The sequence below is a fragment of the Leptodactylus fuscus genome, chromosome 5 (assembly GCF_031893055.1).
Source record: "Leptodactylus fuscus isolate aLepFus1 chromosome 5, aLepFus1.hap2, whole genome shotgun sequence".
Lineage (NCBI taxonomy): Eukaryota > Metazoa > Chordata > Amphibia > Anura > Leptodactylidae > Leptodactylus > Leptodactylus fuscus.
Window position 1 is genome coordinate 73,519,473 of NC_134269.1, and position 19,153 is coordinate 73,538,625.

At 41.5% G+C, this 19,153-nt stretch overlaps 1 protein-coding gene across 1 annotated transcript in view; it reads right to left on the reverse strand.

The window, feature by feature from the left end:
• Positions 1-1,817: 1,817 nt before the first annotated feature.
• GALK2 (galactokinase 2) overlaps positions 1,818-19,153 on the reverse strand; it is a 108,832-nt gene continuing 91,496 nt past the window's right edge. The window contains exons 9-10 of the mRNA XM_075273402.1: positions 8,725-8,926; positions 1,818-2,248 (exon numbers count right to left, since the gene is read on the reverse strand). Coding sequence (XP_075129503.1) covers positions 2,038-2,248; positions 8,725-8,926 — 413 coding nt within the window. The 3' untranslated portion in view covers positions 1,818-2,037. The remainder of the gene's footprint in view (positions 2,249-8,724; positions 8,927-19,153) is intronic.

Here is a 19,153-nt window from a genome sequence, read left to right on the forward strand (position 1 = left end):
TGCCTCCCAGGTTAGGAGAGTGTGGGCGGGTTAGGAGAGTGTGGGCGGTTACTAGGAGGGGAGACGTTACGTCTCCCTGCCCTGTACCCGCCCACACTCTCCTAAGCCACAAGCCCCGCCTTCCTAGCTCTTTAAACACTCATCTGGGAGGCAGCGGCAGCGAGGAGAAGAAGAACGAGAACACCGGGCACTGCAGACCAGCCATCTCTGTAGGTAAGTAGCTAATAGAGACGTTCTCTCCAAATAATAGAGATGTTAGCTAGTCTCCCATTAGAATGAATGGAGGAAGCTGGCGAGCAGGGGGTTATGGCTGTGTGCCGGCTGTTTCCATTCATTCCTATGGAACCGCAGTGGAGCCTTCACACTGAGTATAAGCGTATACTCAATATGAAGGCTAACATTGTTAGCTTTTCCCACAATGCTTGGCCAGTAGCAAAGCATTGTGGGAAATAATCACCGATCTCGATCCCACCAAAAAAGATCGTGTTCGGAATTCCAATCGCTCAACCCTAATTGTCTCTCAAACATACTATAAGGGAGGTGGTCAGCAATATTCTGATCTATTACTGCCATGAGTGTGCTGCCTGTGCTGCGTACAACCTAACAAACGTTAACCGGGTAGCTAAATGGATTCATCTATCTGGCAAACCATAAGCAGGCAAAGCGGTCTCAACTTACTAAATACATTATGGGACAGCCCACCTTCAACGCATTCTAGCTTGGTCCTGTATATGGGCCTACAGTAAATTAAATTGAATAACTATGGCTCCGCAGGCTTCACACACTTAAAGCAACTGTTATGTATTATTTGAGGGCATATTGACACTATACAACACAGAGCTTACTGGATAATGTTTGGTTTTCTCTTTCTTATGTATTCCTGTCTCAGCCCCTTATTATAGGTTGCCATTTGATTGCTTGGATCTAGGTGCTCCTTATTTGTTTGTTTGTTTGTTTTTGTAGTTATATAGCTGTATTATACAGATAATGACCTCACATATGAAAATGTTTTCTATTTCCTGTTATCTGAAAAAAAATACTTTAATAAAAGTTACAACTGTAAAAAAGAGATTGCCATTGGCGTGTTCAGGGTTAGCCATACATAATGACCGCACAGGTCACACATAGTTATGGCCAGTTATGGATGTGTTGCCATTTCTGTCTAATGTGAATGAATGAATGAATGAATGAATGAATGAATGAATGAATGAAGAGAAATCAAGCAAGGAAATATTTCTGGCAACAATCAGGCCACAGACACAGTAAACTAAAGGTCTCAACATGATCAGTTAATGTGATGTTGTAGTGTGACACTGAAACCCTATGTTGCTGTACAGACTCACCTAAGACTCCCTGTTCTTCATGATAAAGGGCAACAAAGTGAATTCTGCTTATCTGGACTGCTTCAATCTGCTGGTTTGTTTGGTCAGTAACAATGTCTATTAGTGCAGAGTCCATCTTTGTTTCAGTGGACACACAAGATTCATCCCTATACATATAGACTTACTCCTAAAAGATGGAAATGTTGAGCTCATATGCACTAGTATATTTTGATGGATGTACACGTCCTATATTTGCTTTCAAGCGTCCAGTTGTATGTATCAATTTACTTCATAAACTTTTTGTTCTTCCTTTTTCTAAATTGAAAAAGATGCCATTTCCAGTAAACTTCTCAACAAAAAGGATTTGACCACTCAAGATGTTCTTGATGCTGACAACGAATGTGAACCAACCACTGAGCAGACATTAGTAATGCTTTAAAGTCTTTATGTTGAAGCCAACTTCCATTATGTCATTTATTGTTGTATTTTCAAAACAATAAAAGATTATTTTGAAGTAATTTCTTTATTTCCAGTTTTATTACAGTGAGGTTGGCAAAACGTGCTATTAATCATGTGTGTATAGTAATCTTCGGCTTGCCGGTCACCATCGGATATTAGGCCTTTATATTTATCAGTTTTAAACTTAACAAGGTTATATCTACCATGTGTATGTATTCTGTTACATAGCCAAATTTATGAAATTTACAAAGACTGTTCATTTTTTCTCCACAATTACCATAGCCCCATTTCCAGGCTTGGTGGCAAACAGGCTTTGTTCCTGCAGTGCTGATCGACGGCTATCAGTTTTGTAATACATATCTTGTACGCTGGTTAGGAACACATTCAGCTTCTCAACAGGAACCATAGAAACAGTGCAACCGCCCCATCCAGCTCCAGTGAGACGAGATCCAATAGCACCAGATTTCCTAAAAACAAATAACCTTAATTTAGTTTGGTTTTTTGACATTTTTGTTTGTTCTATATCTGCACTTGTATAAGGAATTTTTCTGTTAGAAGGGAAGATGTTCCTCACCAATTAAGCTACAGACGTCTATTCCTTGACATCACCAATGAACACTGACTCCTCTGACAACTTCTGAACAGAAAAGTATTTTGAACAAATTACAAATCATTGTATGTTATTTGTAGGTTTTCCACTACAGCTCCCAGCAACACTAGATGGCAAATACACCTGGAGCAGTTGCCAAACCACAAAGGGAGATTTCATGGTTGCCTAATCCTGAATTAGAACATCCGCTATATTGCATGACACACAGTCTTAAATGTCAACGTGAATCACTCTGGCATTTTCAGACCTCTAAAAGTACAAGAATTACGTTTGAGGAGTCCCAGAAGGCACAGAAGACTGTCACTGTTCTCTCGTAAAAATTAAGATACACCACCAAAAGATTCTAAAAGCAATCTGGATCAAAAGAGAAAATTTACAAATCTGGGCTGCATTCATTTATACAAGACGTAGTTTACTGAAAAGAATAGAAACTTTAAATATCACATCTTGAAAATCAATTTATAAGGCATCTTAAGACGTAACTGTAGTATAAGAAGGTTGTTATGTTTTGGCTTAGATGTTACACATCTGCACACATAAGATACAGTTTGTAGTATTGATTTCTATCTACAATAGCCTATGTTATTGCCCATTAAAAATAACCCGATTTCTAAATGTACTACCAGTGATCAGCTGATCTTAGAGGGTCTGACTGTTTAAACCCCTGCAATCGCGGCTTAGACACATTTCACCTGCAGTGTCTGTAATACTACATACAATTACTAATTCATATGAGTGGACAACTATCTAATATGTAGCGGTGTCAAGTTCTCCACTTCATGACAAGCTGCTTTTTATTCCTATGCAAATAAGTTATCAGTGAATTGGGGACGTGTTCTGGTGTTCTGATTATGACAGTGTTGCTGAGAGGGGTACTGAGCAGAAGGAAGATCTTGCTGTGATGCTCAGTTGCCCCAGAACACCCCCCAATGAACCCTTAGCTCATTTGTATAGGAATAAAGAGCAGCCATTCTACCAAAAAATTACAGCACTGTACTCACGTATCTGAGCACCATAAGGCACTGGGACTGGTTTAATAAGGATCTTGGTGCTGACAGGTTCCCTTTAAGTATTTATAAGTCTTGTAAATTTACTTGAGGAACCTGAATTATTAGTGGACGTTCTTCAGTCATGACGAGGAACATGCCTCATCTATAAAAGTATGCTTTGATTAAAACTGACCAGGATCCCTAAACATACCGCCTTAATACACTTTGCCAATCTAGTTGAATTGCTAAAAATCTATAAATTACAATAGTTTTATTATGATTCTGTTTGATAATACAATTCACTAGGTTCAAAGAATGAACCTGATGTTAGTAGCAGAGCTAGATCCTCAGGGATTGCTGCTGTGAGTGTTCCAACTTCCCTCTAATGTCTTTTCTACTTGGTGTTTGTCCCCTTTTAGGCTTGACCACTTGTTTGTTTCCTGGGTCTTTAAAGGGCGACTTCTCTTTGAACCTGGTTGCTAGCTATTCAGTTTTTGTCCTGTTAGGGTAAGTTCACATGGTGCTTTTTGGTCTGGAACCTGAGGCAGAGGCCGCCTCAGGTTCCGAACCAAAATACGGGTAGCTGCGACTGGATGCCGATGCAGTGCACCAGCATCCAGTCACCGCACTCCACTCCACATTAGGCCCAAATTAATGGGCCTAGTCGGGAGTTTCTTTAGGTGGATGTCACGAGGCGAATCCACCTGAAAGAATGAGCACGTCACTTCTTTTTTCCGGGAGCCGAAACAAATGGCTCACGGAAAAAAGACCTGACCGGCTCCCATTGATTTCAATGGGAGCTGTCTTTTAGGTCAGGATTTTGAGGCGGATACAGCCTCAAAATCCTGACCAAAAAACCTCCATGTGAACCTACCCTCAGTTTGGCTTTTGTCTCTGCACCTTGCTTTTGTGTTTCTGATCCCTAGCTCCTGTCTACCGATTTGACTCCCATGTACTTTTTTCATTTTGACCATTGTCTTTCTCCCGAACCTGCTTCTGCCTCATGCTCTGTACCTCGCTGCCAACTGGATAGATGACTACTCCACTGCTACTCCTGTTTGTACTTTTCTGTTATCTCTACTGCTGACCAGATAGACGACCATCCTACTTCATTATTGCTCTGAGCCCTAATGCTCTCACAGTTACTCTGCTGAACTGAACTGATCTTATCCTAATCGGCTAAGGAAGCTCTGGACATCTGAACAGACATACTCTCTGATTCTCTGCCAGGTTCTACGCTCCTATGGTGAGTAATCAGAGACTCTGAGTTTGCAGATACCTGTGGTGCACCAACTTACAGTCCCCTGCTAAGTTGTTGCTAACCCCTGCCGAAGGAACCTGCAAATTCCAACTCCACCACTGGGAGCTCTGGTGAAGACTTCCAAAGACTGATTTTTGCATCAAAGTTGTGCAGTGTCTCTGGCAACATTTTTTGCCTTAGTATTTGGTAGTCTTGGATTTGTGACCTCTTCCTGTTGAGTGCAAATTGCATTTGTACATAACACTTGAAACGTGTATTTAATGCCCCAAATGCATTTCCCGGTCGTCTGTATTTAATCTGTGTGGGTCAAACACCCAGACCCCACACAGATCAGCTGAATCAGTTGCCTTTGGGTGCCGGAGGCTACAGAAGGGACAAAGAGTGGAAGCAGTTGGCTCTTAGTTAAGTTACAGAAGCAAAGCTCTGTCCACTGTATAGCAATGGCACTCCTATTACTTGAATAGAAGCAGACTCCCACTCCCAGTCCACTGCTGGAGCCTAGAGACAACCAGATCAACTGATCCGTGTGGGGACCAGGTGTTGTACCCCCAGAGATCAGAAACTGATTATTAATCTTATGAATAGATCATCAGAATGAAAAATGCATTTGGGGACCTTAAAAAGCCTTTAAGAATCCTTCAGTTTTAACTATCTTATGCCATCGGTGGTATTTACATAAAACATTCCTAAGGAGTTTTGTTTTGTAAAGTAGCAGTGTGGCATGAGACAGGACCAGCCGCAACAGACGGGGCTAGTACATTCTGGGTCACCACTGTTTACAAATCTATTCCTTGCTGGTCTAACTTCCAGTAACCCTGGCTACTCTGGTTAGATTCTGCGTGCTACCATCTTGTTATTTAGAAATTAGATGCAGTTTGGACAGTTCTCATATTCCTCCCCTCATTATTTTGCCTGAATCAAAATTGTTTTGGTTTTTTAATGTGATTCAATTTAGCAAAGAGAAATATGTTTACGCTGCTTCCCTATCACAAAAAAAGACTCTAATTTATACAATGACAAATAATTTTTTTCAGAATCCACCATAGCATCAGCTCTGGTACCTTGAGCATGAATCACATCCACCCCGGCATACGTTTCCGTTTTTCATTTGTTTTGGTTCCCTTGGTGATCCTAATTCTGTTTGTTCAAGTTAAACACTTTGTAATGATTTTTGAGAACGGCATATAATTTCAGGGAGGTTTTCTAGTTGACATCACATATAGATCTTTTGTTGGAATGAAAGGGTGGTGTCTGGTATTGAATTTCATCTGACTTTGTCCCCTTGTGGTTTGGACTTCCAGTTTTTAGAATACTCTGCCTTCAGTTGGCCAGAGGGAAATTTGGTGCAGTGCTATAGTTTCGATCCCATGAGAAAAACTGCTGTCATTTTTACAAAACGTCTCACTGTTAGTTCACTCCTTTGGTATTATGTTCCAAGTCCTGTGTTACTATATAATATATGGATGCGGATTTTTTTTTTCTCACTAAATGGTTAACTGATATTTTAAGTAGAAGAGTCCAATCACAAAGAATCTTCCAGTAATGCATTGTAAAGTAGTGACAATGTCTGCTTCATTTCAGATGAAATCATATGTCAGCAGAATTTCCCAGTAACCTCGGGCTGGGAGACCTTTCAAAATGTTTTTTTTAATTTTTTTTTAGCTATGGTTAAAGGATTTCATAAACATTTTAACTCCAAGTACCTTCTCGTAATGTGGAGTGATTTTAGAGGAAGCAATAGCAAGATAAGGATCCTGATGAACCAAGTCTAATGCAGTCTAAGGAACAGCTTTGTAATTTACAAGCCCATTTGGACACATAGGGGGAGATTTATTAATACTGTCTAACAGCTGACTAGTGTAACCATCTAGACTAGACATATTTATCACAGTGGCTCTGGCTATATGAAAAATCTGCTGCATCTTTACACATTTTTGTTTAAGTAAATCATCTGTTTGTAGGTTATTTAATTTTGCACACAATGTTGCATCTCAGGCTGGGGCCCGACGGGTTGGAAACGCTGTGATTTGCCCATGGCAGGAACACCGCTGCAAAAATTGTGGCGTTTTACAGTACTTGCACAGTGTGAATGGGTTTCATGCGAATCCCATACCCACTTTGCAGTAAAAACCGCAGCACAGACATGCTGCGTTTTCCAAAACTGGCATGGTTTTGGAAATCACAACATGTCAATTATATCTACAGAAACACTGGCGGCTTCCCCGTAGATATAATGGTAACAGAAAGTCTGTGGAGGAAAACTCTGTGAACTTTCTGTTCATAGCGCTGCGGGAAGAACTGTGATGCGTTCTGCCACACTTTTTCCCGCAGCGCTTTAGCGTTGCATATCGTCCCTTGAGGCCTTAGCCTTAAAGTTACGCTCCTCGTCAGCCAAGATGCATAAGATGTGCAAAACAGTAAGTGTCGTGCAAGGCATGTTTGTCAGATTTTTGGTGCAAATTGCATATTTTCATTGTTAATATGTCTCAATAGCACTTAGCAAAGGAGGTTCAGTGCGGATAAAAGTAAAGTTATTCATTTGAGTAATAAAAATCCCCAAGCTCTGTATGTCCTGGGGTAAAACTGGGGGCCACTTATACAGGATTTGGGTGTACTTGAAGATCATAGATTCTGTCATGTATTATGGACTCAACGGAAAGAGACATATTATTGCCACTTTATACATAATTATTTCAGGCTCATGTGAGATATGCAGTTCAGTTTTGGCAACCAATTTACAGAAAGGATGGCTGGAGTTATAAAAGTACATAATGCAACTAAACTGATAAAAGGCCTTGAGGATCTTATAGTCTTTTCACATGGGACATTTATAAGGAACTACTTACAGTTCCTTCAAATCCTTGTTCCAAACAAGCAATTGTTTGTCAGTTAATCACACCTTTTATGCACTGTGGGGAATCGCTCAGGTAGATGCTCGGTAGCAGGGCAGGAAACAGGGGGACAGACTCTGGGTTGCGCACAAGTTCAGGCTTTATTCACTTGCAGTGCATTAATTGCCTTTGCAAAGGCACAAAATAACCCAAAACAAAAACCTTCTCGGCTGAGAACTTACTTAAACATAAGGAACTTCCCCTGACTATACAGGAGCCTGGCTACCAGACTCCCACCTTGGCAACAACAACGGGTGGTACAGTACCTGCTCTGTAGATTTGGTCTGGACAGCTCAGATCTGTCTGTGTGGTGCCACACTCTTAGGCCTCACACACAGACTACTATCAGGCCTTGATTACCCAGCTGACCTCCCTGGTGTGGGTCTTTACCATACACCCTTTAGGTGCCTGGCTGGAATAAACCTGTCTTCCCAGAATGCACCCTTCACTCTCTCACAGCAACCAAAGGATGCTATCTTATTGCCAGCACATTGCCCTGTGTGAAAAAAGCTATGTGCAGCCAACAAATGTCAATTGTCTGGCAATAAACAATTCATTTATCGCCTTACAGCTGCAATATTTGCTGTTTTTAAATAGCCCAAATAACCAGGTAACTATTGAATGTCCACTCCTGATCATTGCCTGTTCGATTATCTGTGACAATAAGACCTTAGTGATGAGGAAAGATTAATAGAATTAAAGTTCTTCAGCCTTAAGAAGAGATATCTAAGGGAAGAACGTGCTTGTACCACAGTATATGTGTAATTCCTACAGCTACCTGACAAGCATATGTTTTTTCTCTTTTTCAGTGATTTTTTTTTCAAATTACTCCTGTAGTACTCTTATTCAAACATTAAAATTTACAACTCATAAAAATCATTATAAATGATATATACATTAAATAGAAATATATCAGAGTTATGGCATGTGTTTTACAGAAAGAACATGTGCTTGAAAGATTTAAATTGTGGTTAACCTCAAAGAATAGAACTGTCTGACATTTAACCATTTGCTCCCATAGTATTGTACAGCACTAAACTGACCTGCCAAAAAAAAAAAAAAAAAAAGAAATTAGTCACTTTCTAACTGTGGCGCCAAAGGGGTTGATATTGTGGTAACCAATGTCATTACTTCATCATCTAATCAAACAGGAAGCCAAAAGCGTTACTTCAGTGTAGTTGTCAAAACTTACAGACAGATGTCCACCAGCTGATCTAGCTCCGAGCAGCTGCATTCGTACATGTCTCTGCAGCTCACATGGCTCTGGTTCATGAGGTCTCCCAGCAGCTGGACAGCATTGGCAGGTGCATCATCACAAACTTTCTTAAATGCCAGGACTCTTGCGGCCTCGCTGTACACGTGCTTAGCCCTTTGGTATAGTTTAAAGGTGGACACTAAAGACATACAGAAAAGTAAGGATGATTATTAAGTAACATTGCTTTCTAATTAAGTCTAATATATTTTTCTTCATTCTATTTTGTTTTCACGTTTTCAACAGTAGAACAATTTGGCTCGGTCAAAACATAAAACATTGAGACATAGTTATATAGAAACAGACCATGTGAGCTACAGTCCAACCTGCGGAAAGAAACATGTACATTTTTCAGCTAACACGAAATTAGCAATAAACCAATATATAGGCGACAGCAATGAGAGCAAAAAACAAATGAGCAGGTCCACTGAGATGTAAATAACATTTTACATATGTATTCTATTGCAGTAATAATAATAATAATAAGGAGAAGAAGAAGAAGAAAATTTTATTTATATAGCACCAACATATTCTGCAGCGCTGTACAATTTGTAGGGTTCAAATACAGACAGAAAGATGCATTACAAAGAAAGTCATTTCACACAATGGGACTGAGGGTCCTGCTCACAAGAGCTTACAATCTATGAGGTAGAGGGGGTGACACAAGATGTAGCAGGGGCGATATTGCTTATGCAGAGGTCAGACAATGTTGTAATAGAGGTTACTGTCATTACACAAACATTAAACTGTATGAGCCGTCACCAGTCGTATCCTTTAAAATGGTGCCTGAACATATAAAGTTATCCTAAAACAGCATTATATCATGTGGGGTAATGCGGGGGCGTGAACAGAGGAGGGATCATTTTAGGGATTCTAATTACAGTACGCAAGGATTTACATTAGGAATTGGTCTGTCTGAAAAGATGTGTCTTTAGTTTGCGCTTGAAGCTGTAGAAATTGGGAGTTAATCTGATTGTCCAGGATAGAGCATTCCAGAGAAGTGGTGCAACTTGGGAGAAGTCTTGTATACGAGCATGGGAAGTTCTCATAATAGAAGATGTAAGTGTTAGGTCATTGAGTGAACGGAGAACACGGGTTAGACGATAGACAGAGATGAAGGATGAAATGTAGGGAGGTGCGGCATTATGGAGAGCCTTGTGGATGAGAGTGATAACTTTATATTTTATTCTATAATGAATAGGCAGCCAATGTAATGACTGGCACAGACCAGAGGCATCGCTGTAGTGTCTAGCCTGATAGATGAGCCTGGCCGCTGCATTCAGAATAGATTGTAGAGGGGAGAGTTTAGTAAGGGGAAGACCAATTAGTAAGGAGTTACAGTAGTCAAGGCGAGAGTGAATCAAAGCAACAATAAGTGTTTTAATGTATCTCTGGTAAGGAAAGGGCATATTCTGGAGATGTTTTTGAGGTGGAGGTGACATGAGCGTGCGAGTGATTGGATATTGGGGGGGTGAAGGAAAGGTCCGAGTCAAACATAAACCCGAGGCAGCGGGCATGCTGCCTAGGAGGTATAATAAGGCCTGAGACTGCAATGGATATATCAGGGACAGATCTATTAGATGGTGGAAACAGAGGAATATGCAAATCTGTTTTCCAGAATGTAATTAGGAAACCAATGCCTCCTAATTACATCCTGGAAAACAGATTTGCATATTCCCCATAATCCCCCAGTGGAGCTAAAATGGCTTGTAAGTCTCCATACGCATTCAAAGGCACTCTCCTTAAGGAGTTTTCTTAGTCCATGACCATGGTGGAAACAAGTAGTAGTCTTCTATTCTATTATCGCAGCCAGTGGCATAACTACTGTGGTAGCAGTGGTAACAGCTGCCACAGGGCCCGGGACATTAGGGGCCCGGTGACAGGCGCTACCGCTGCTATCATTATTCTTGGGGTCTTTTCGGACTCCCGAGTATAATGATTGGCGGCCCAGGAGAGGTAAGCAGGGCCGGCGTTAGGGGGGGGGGGAAACTTGGCTATTGCCCAGGGCTGCAGCATGTGCAGGGGCCCCCTGTTGGTGGAATACTTTCCCTATTAATATAGGGAAAGTATATGTCCAAAGCTGCAGCAAAAGCTGACACACAGGAGCTGATGGAGGAGCTGCAGGTCTGGCTCCACTCAGCACTCTCCACTTTCTCCCCCCCCCCCCCCTTTCTCTGGCTGTCCCCTGCCCACCAATGAGAGGGCTGAGGAGAGCCCAGGAGGCGGAAAGTGAAACTAAAAAAAGAAAACACAGGTACACAGGACATACTGGGGTTACTATGCTTATTAATATCAGGCATTTGGGGTGATTAATTTTGTTTTAGTAAATCCATGTGCCTCATATTAATAGCAATTAACCCCATCATGTCCCTCACATTAACCCCTGTGTGCCTCACCATAAGAGTTACTAATATGTGAGACATATGGGGGTAATAATAATGAAGATACTTTATTACACGCAGACGAATTCACGAGCAGAGGCTAGTTCAATATATTTGTGTTGGGGTTCCAGATTTGCATCACTAGTGCTCCACCGACCCACTGAAATTAAGACACCCCCTACCAAATTACCCCTTTTAAAAGCCATGAACTTAGACACTTGCAAATCATACCATCTTTTATTAGTTATACAAACATGACATCATAAAAACATGTAAAATAGACAGGAGAGGTCACAAACTGAGCTTAATATAATTGTAAGTGCCTCCGATCCAATGGTATCAAATCAACAATATAAAACATATATATATATATATATATATATATATATATATATATATATATACTGACCACTTAATATAGTATGTATGATGATTATGTTTTATGAAAGAAATAGCAGTGCATGTCCTCAAAAATGTAATTATGTGGATGGGAGATACTGGCTGTAGTCATCAATTCAGTTGTGGACTAAGAGCAGCAATTTTCTTTATTTTATTTTTATGAAAACCATGTAAAGCGGGGTTCACCAACCTTTTTAATATGGTGTGGCGATTTATTTTTTATTTTTAAATCAAAGATGATGTGGTCAGTGTGCTATGCTAGAATTGTAAGGATATTGACCTTTACATGAAAACCATAAAACACAATCCATATCAGCGACCAATGAAATAGTTGACTAAACATATTTCAGTGTGATTCTTTTCTGGTTATTGGATTGACTTTTGGATGAATACTTTGAGGGATAAGTATTCTTTGGGGGGTGACACAATCCATATCAGCAGCCAATGAATTAGTTGACTAAACTTAAGTTTCATTATGATTCTTCTCTGGTTATTGGTTTGGCTTTTGGATGAAATCTCAGGTAGTCTGCATTCATTGGGGACCTTTACACAGCCCGATCTTTATGTAACCCCCCCCCTTCCCCCGAAACATACAAACCTATCCACCCTTGAATGAACGAATGCCCACTTTAGTGTGTTCTGCTGCCATATTATACTCTTGCACTTGATTCAATATACAGTATAAAAACAATTACTGCCCTCTGACTAGGCTAACTCATGCCCAGATGAGAGAGCACTGTGCCAGGTAGATATGCCTGAAGTCCTGAAACCAGTACATGTGCCAGATATAAAGTATGAGGTGATAAAACTATTTTCAGGCTCTCTGTACAGTGGGGAAAATTCAGATTAAACCAGGGGTGTCAAACTCATTTTTGCCAAGGGCTAAATCAGCCTTATGGCTGTCTTCAAAGGGCAGTAATTCTGCAATTGAGTAAATGTAGATATACCATGTGAAATATTAATACACATAGGAACTAGTGTCCTAAGTCACCCCTACCCTACCCCCTTCCCCCCACACACAGTCAAGAAATAATTCTCCTAACCCAACATCAAATTATGTTACATACAATCCAGGGCACACAACTCATTTCACCTTCCTGGCGGCGCATAGACACCACCATCTTCGGAGGATCGACGGTGCCTGGAACAAGTTCCAGGCCCATCAATCCATTGCCATGACAGATGGGAGCCTATTGAAGGTTTCCAGACTTGTCTTGACATTACTTCTTCTACAGGCTGCTTTCTGAATCCTGTAATAGAAGCGCCAATATTTTGCAATACATTGCATTAATAATAAGACCCCCTAGAGGGGTCTAATAAATACAGTATTATTAAAACATAAAATAAAGAAAGAATTTAAAACTCAAATCATCCCCTTTTACTAGAATACATCTAAAAGTTAAAAATTGCTGTGAAACACATACACATTAGAAATTCTTGTGTTGAAATCGCCCGGTCTACAAACTTATAAAAATATTTTTCCTGTTCAGTGAAAACATCAAAAGTGCCAAAGTGCCAGTTTTTCGCTGTTTCACCTCTGATAATTTTAATAAAAAGTGATCAAAGTAAGAGAAATTCCCCAAATTGGTATAAGTAAAAAGTTCACTTGTCCTGTATAAAAAGATGCCCTACGCATTTCCGTGCATAGAAATCTAAAATGTTACGGGTTTCAGAATATCGCAACTTTCAGAAATTTATTTATTTATTTTTGCAAAGTTTTGGATTTTTGTTAAGGAGTTAAAATGTAAATAAAACTATATAAATTTGGAATCCCTGGAATTATACATAAACACAGAACACAGGTGACTTGTCACTTTGGCTACACAGAGAACCCCGTAAAAATGAGCAAATGCACTTTTTCTCCAATTCCACCTTATTCTGATTTTTTCCCAGTTTCCCAGTACATTGTACAGAATAATAAATGGGACCATATTGAACAACAATTTGTCCTGCAAATAATAATTTGACTTATATGACTCTGTGAATGGAAAAATAAAAAGGCTATGGGGCTTGGATGGTGGGGAGACAAAAACAAAAATTAAAAAATGGCATAGACCCCTCTTTTTCAAAACTCCGCTGGAGGGGACGCGGTCATGTAGGGTCTTTTATATATTTGTGGTGGGAGTGCCCTCCGGTCTTGGCCTTTTGGGTAGCAGTATTTAACTTTATGACCTCCATAGTTGGTATTGTTATACCCCCCTCTCCTGGGCTGGCTCTTTGCTTCTTGGATACTGGTCTTTTCCCCTCAGGCACACAGGTTGTGTTGGGTCAGATAGTGCTGGCAGCTCGATCCATGATCGCTTGTCAGTGGAAATCCGCGCTTTGTCTGACCATTACCGAACTAATTCACCATGTTGACCTAGCCTTCACTTTGGAGAGGATGCTGGTTAATGGGAACCATACATTCCCCAGCTTTCGCTCCAAATGGTCTCTTTGGTCCTCCTATATAGAAACTAGGAAAGCATCATCCCCTTCTCAGCCCCAGTCTGGTCCCACAACGACTCCCTAATTGGTATATGGTACCGGATGGCTCCGTTTGATTTCTATAATAGGACCTGGTGACTGATGTGCATTCACCCTGCGACTCTTTTGCATCCTATCTTGTGTGCCCTTGGTGGCGCTAGATTTTGTCCAGGTGTACTGTTCTAATTGTGTTTTGCTTTTGTTTGTTGTTTTTTGTTTTCTCTTTTTGTCTTTTGGTTACTTTTACTTCCTCCCTCCCCTCATCTCTCCCCTGTCTCCCCCCTCCCCCTCCTGAATCTTTCCCTTTCCCTATTCGCTCCTGATCCTACCTGACCTCTCTACTATGATCTAGATCAGACCTGGGCAAAGCCCGGCCCCCAGGCCGTATCCGGCCCTCTGACTGATTCAGTCCGGCCCACACAGCTTGACTAGGGAGGCATGTCTAGGGGGCGTGTCTTAGTGCCGGCAGGAAGATGGAGACATGGTGTATGTCATAAGGTATTGAGAGATGTAAGGTGAGATGCAGGCTGGAGAGTGTGTGTGTGTGTGTGTGTGTGTGTGTGTGTGTGTGTGTGTGTGTGTGTAAGGGGAATGTTATACTGGGTCAGAGATGGCAGATGGAGGGGGGGACGTGAGACTGGGGGAGAGTGGAGGGAGGACATGAAACTGGGGGAGAGATGGATGGGACATGAATCTGGGGGCAGAGATGGAGAGAACATGAATCTCGGGGCAGAGATGGAGGGGACATGAATCTGGGGGCAGAGATGGCAGATGGAGGGGGGGAACATGAGACTGGGGGAGAGATGGAGGGAGGACATGAAACTGGGGGAGAGATGGAGGGGACATGAATCTGGGGGCAGAGATGGAGAGGACATGAATCTGGGGGCAGAGATGGCAGATGGAGGGGGGACATGAAACTGGGGGAGAGATGGAGATGACATGAATCTGGGGGCAGAGATGGCAGATGGAGATGGAGGGGGGACATGAAATGGGGCAAATAAAGGGGGATATGAAACTGAGGGAGAAATGGAGGGGGGGACATGACGCTGGGGGTAGCTGAAGAGGGCACTTAAACTGGGGAGACATTAAACTGGGGACAACTGGAGGGGGCATTAAATCGTGGAGGTAGCTGTAGGGGGACCTGTCTGCCTCTAGTTGCCCCGTTTAATGTCACCCTCCAGCTACCCCTACGGTTTATTGTCTGCTTCCAGCTTCCCGATTTTAATGTCCCCCTCTAGTTGCCCCCAGTTTCATGTCCCGCTCCAGCTGTCAATTTATTGCCCCCCTCCAACTACCCCCACTGTTTAATGTCCCCCTCCAGCTGTCCCAGCTTCATGTCCCCTCTAGTTTCCACCAGTTTACACTGGGGCACCAGGAGAGCGACTTAATACTGTGGGGCAGTTGGAAGGGAACATTATAATGTGGGGACATATAATGTACGGGTGACTGTAGGAGGATTATACTTTGTGGGGGCACATGGAAAGATGATTGGGAATGGGCAGAGTCAGCATAGAAGTGGGTGGAGCTAAATTTGCTGTGGCGCGGCCCTCTAGCATAGTTTCAATTTCTTATGCGGCCCCATGGGAAAATTAATTGCCCACCCCTGATCTAGATAAATAGTGCCTGGGAAGCTCATGTGGGCCCTGCTCTTGGTTTTCTTATATAATTCCTCTTTATTTTGCATGGGAAAACCTCACATCTTGAATATTGTATGGAGCTGTTCTTCTGTTTATTGTTTCTAATGTATAGTTTCTTGTTGATTTTTTCTTCTGCTTCGTATATAATGTAAAACCTTCTTTTTTCTTCTCAATAAAAATCAAATTTAAAATTAAAATTAAAAAATGGCTCTGGTAGGAAGGGGTTAAGTAGGCCTGATGAAGTTGCACCGCTTGCCCTATGTTTAAAATAGTCCTGGGCTGCGGACCAAAAAACACAAGGCCTCAGCCTGGAGTTGGCCTTCGGCATTGTGTTTGACACCTGTGGACTAGACATATAACCAACCATGCAAAATTGTGAGCATGTTTTGATCCTATAAACTTTAGTATATAAATATTGTGCAATTACATGTCTCAAAAATGGCAAAATGTAGAAAATCGATTTTAACTGTGGCCAAAATCCAACACACACGGAAACCAAAAAAACATTCTCCAATATTCTCAGCTTTACAAATATTATTCTGGAATGTGTTCTATCTAGAAAAAGTTCAGAAAACAGAAATTCCTATCAATATTATTTCCATGTAAAGGCACCTTTCCTCTGGCTATTGGTCTTCTCTGTTGCAACCTATCATCTAGATTCACTTCCCATTTTACCTGCCTGGAATTTTAACCCCTTTCCCCCCCACAGGCATTTTTTCTGTTTTCGATTTTGACTCACCTCCTTCCAAACCATGCAAATTTTTTAATTTTCCATTGGCAGAGGCATAGGAGGGCTTAAAGGGGTTGTCCCATCACAAGGATCCTATCTATACTGCTTGTTAATGTGGATGTAAGACTTTTCCTAAATACACTGCTTGAGCAAAACTGCTTTGTTTGCTTTGTTTGTCCACTATCTTACTTTATTCAATTCATTGTTGACACAGCCCTTGACTTATCTGCTCAAATGTCAAGTGATGTATCTGCCTGCTCTCAGGAGGAAGAGAGGAGGGGCTAAGTGCACGGGAGCGAGCCTGTGTATCTAGCTATTTCTGTGTCTACACCACGTGACCTAGCTCCCTGCACTCAGATAGGGGAGAGGAGCTGCTTTCATTTCTTCTGTTCTCCCAGTTATCAGGCTAGCTAATTCAATTGTGTTCATTATGGCAGAGACAGGCAGTAACACAGAATGGAGTTGCTGCTGCCTGTACTTCATAGTCCAATATGGGTGGGCAGAGCTACACGCTAATTTGGGGGCAGAGCTAAACGGCAGGTTGCATGTGAAACCCCGCCATCAAATGATGCAAGAAACCAGGAAGAAAGAAGATTTTACAGCAGTGAAGACTGGTGAGTATGCAACATGGGAATACCCCTTTAATGTTTGTGGGACACATTCTACTTCGTAGTGGTACAATTTAATATTCTGTATGATGCATTGGAAACCTGGAAATAAATTCAGAATGGGGTGGAATTGGAGAAAAACTGTGTTCGAGTGTCTTTCTTACAGGCTTTGTTTCTATGGAGTTTGCTGTGCAGCCAGTTTGACATGTCACCTGTCTTCTATGGGTCAGAGCAATTTGGGGGATACCAAATTTAAATATAAATATATATTCTACATTTTAACTTCTTAAAAACAAAATACAAAACTTGCGGGGTCCGCACGAGTCATGCGGAGAGAAAAGTAGATTGTGAAGTACATTTCCGTCCGCATGACTCGTGCAGACATCTAACGGAAAGCACACAGTCCCCATCATAGTCTATGGGGTCCGTGTGCTTTCACTGCACACCTTTTGCCAATATGTTCGGTAGTCCGTTCAGGGAAAGGGGGGCCATGCAGACTCCACGAACAGATTACCGAACGCAGATGTGAACCAGGCCTTAGAGGTTTCTTAGGAAACTGCAGACAATGTTGTACATCTTCTGACAGCCTCTGCCAGGAGAAGAGATCAATAAAAGTTTTAATCTAGTTATAAATAATTATGGTACTATTTTCTGCACTAGTTTTATATATTTGATACAGTGTCATAGAATGCAAATGTCACTATAAAATGTGCTGCTTCTTGCTTAGATCCAAAAACAGAAACCAGAAAATAATAAAAGAAATAACCTAAGTAATAAGTAAATAAGAAAGTAATGGTTAATATCCAGAAAATTTGGTGATAAAGGGATCGCTTTAAGCAAGACAGGTGATGTTTGCAGGCTGTTACAGAAAGAAAGCTGGTGCCATATCTGGACTGTCCAGCCACACATATACAGAGAAAAATGTCTTTGGGGGTAAAGAGGAAATAGCTGCAGCGATCAATTATGCTGAAATGTCTTTAACAAATATTACACACTGAAACTAGAAGAAAAAAAAAAAGCCAGTTACATATGTTTCTGGTTATCCTAACTCTTGAGTTTCTTATCACATGCAGCATCGGTGAAGTAAACATCATCTTGCAACTTTTTGGGTTCTGTTATTTAGAATACTATTTTATTTACATGATCTATGGAATAAATAATCACCTGTACCTCAAAAAGGTGAGCTTTAGAAATGCATTAATGAAAAATAAAATTATATATAAGTATTGACTTTGCTGCTTAGCTGTATTAGGCCAGGCCCCCATGTAGCGTAAACACCATGGCAAAAATAGCGGTGTTTACAGTACCTATAAAGTGGGTGGGATTCTGGCTAATCCCATCCACACATTGCAGAAAAACATCTAAAGCAGACATGCTTCGATGTCAAAAACCGTTGCGTATTTGGAAATCACAGCATGTCAATTATACCTATAGAAACGATGGCATTTTCCCTACAGTTATAATTGAAGCAGAAAGTCTGCAGTGGAAAACTCTGGACTTTCTGTGAAAAACGCTGCATGGAAAAATGGCAATGTGTTTCCACTGTGGTCTGGCCCGCAGCATTTCTTGGCTGCGACTTGATAAAATAAAATAAAAACGCGTCAGGAACACATCGAGGCTCTTCCTGTAGTGCTTTGAACAGAAAGTTCACAGAGTTTACCTCTTTGGTCTTTCTGTTACCATTATATCTACGGGAAAGCCGCCGGCATTTCCATATATATAATTGATATATATAATTGACATGTTGAGATTTCTAAAACCGCAACGGTTTTGGAAATCTCAGCGTCAGTGGCGGATCTAGGGTTTGCGGGGCCCTGGGCAATTGACTTTGGCGGGGCCCTACTTACTGGGGGGTCTCGCACTTCTAACCCGTACCTCCCAACTTTTGAAGACTAGAAAGAGGGAATAAAACGTCCGTAGGACGCTGATGAGTTGAAATCGGGACATGCCGACCGGGACCGTTTTGTTAGGTCCGGACCGCGCCACGGGGCCCCGCTTGGCGCGGCTAGCCCGGCCCTGGATCCACCCCTGCTCAGCGTGTCCATGTTGCGGTTTGAAACGCAAAGTGGGCATGGGATTTGCAAGAATCCCATCCATTTTGCAGATACTGCAAAATGCTGCAACTGCAAATCGCGGCATTTCCAGCTCATG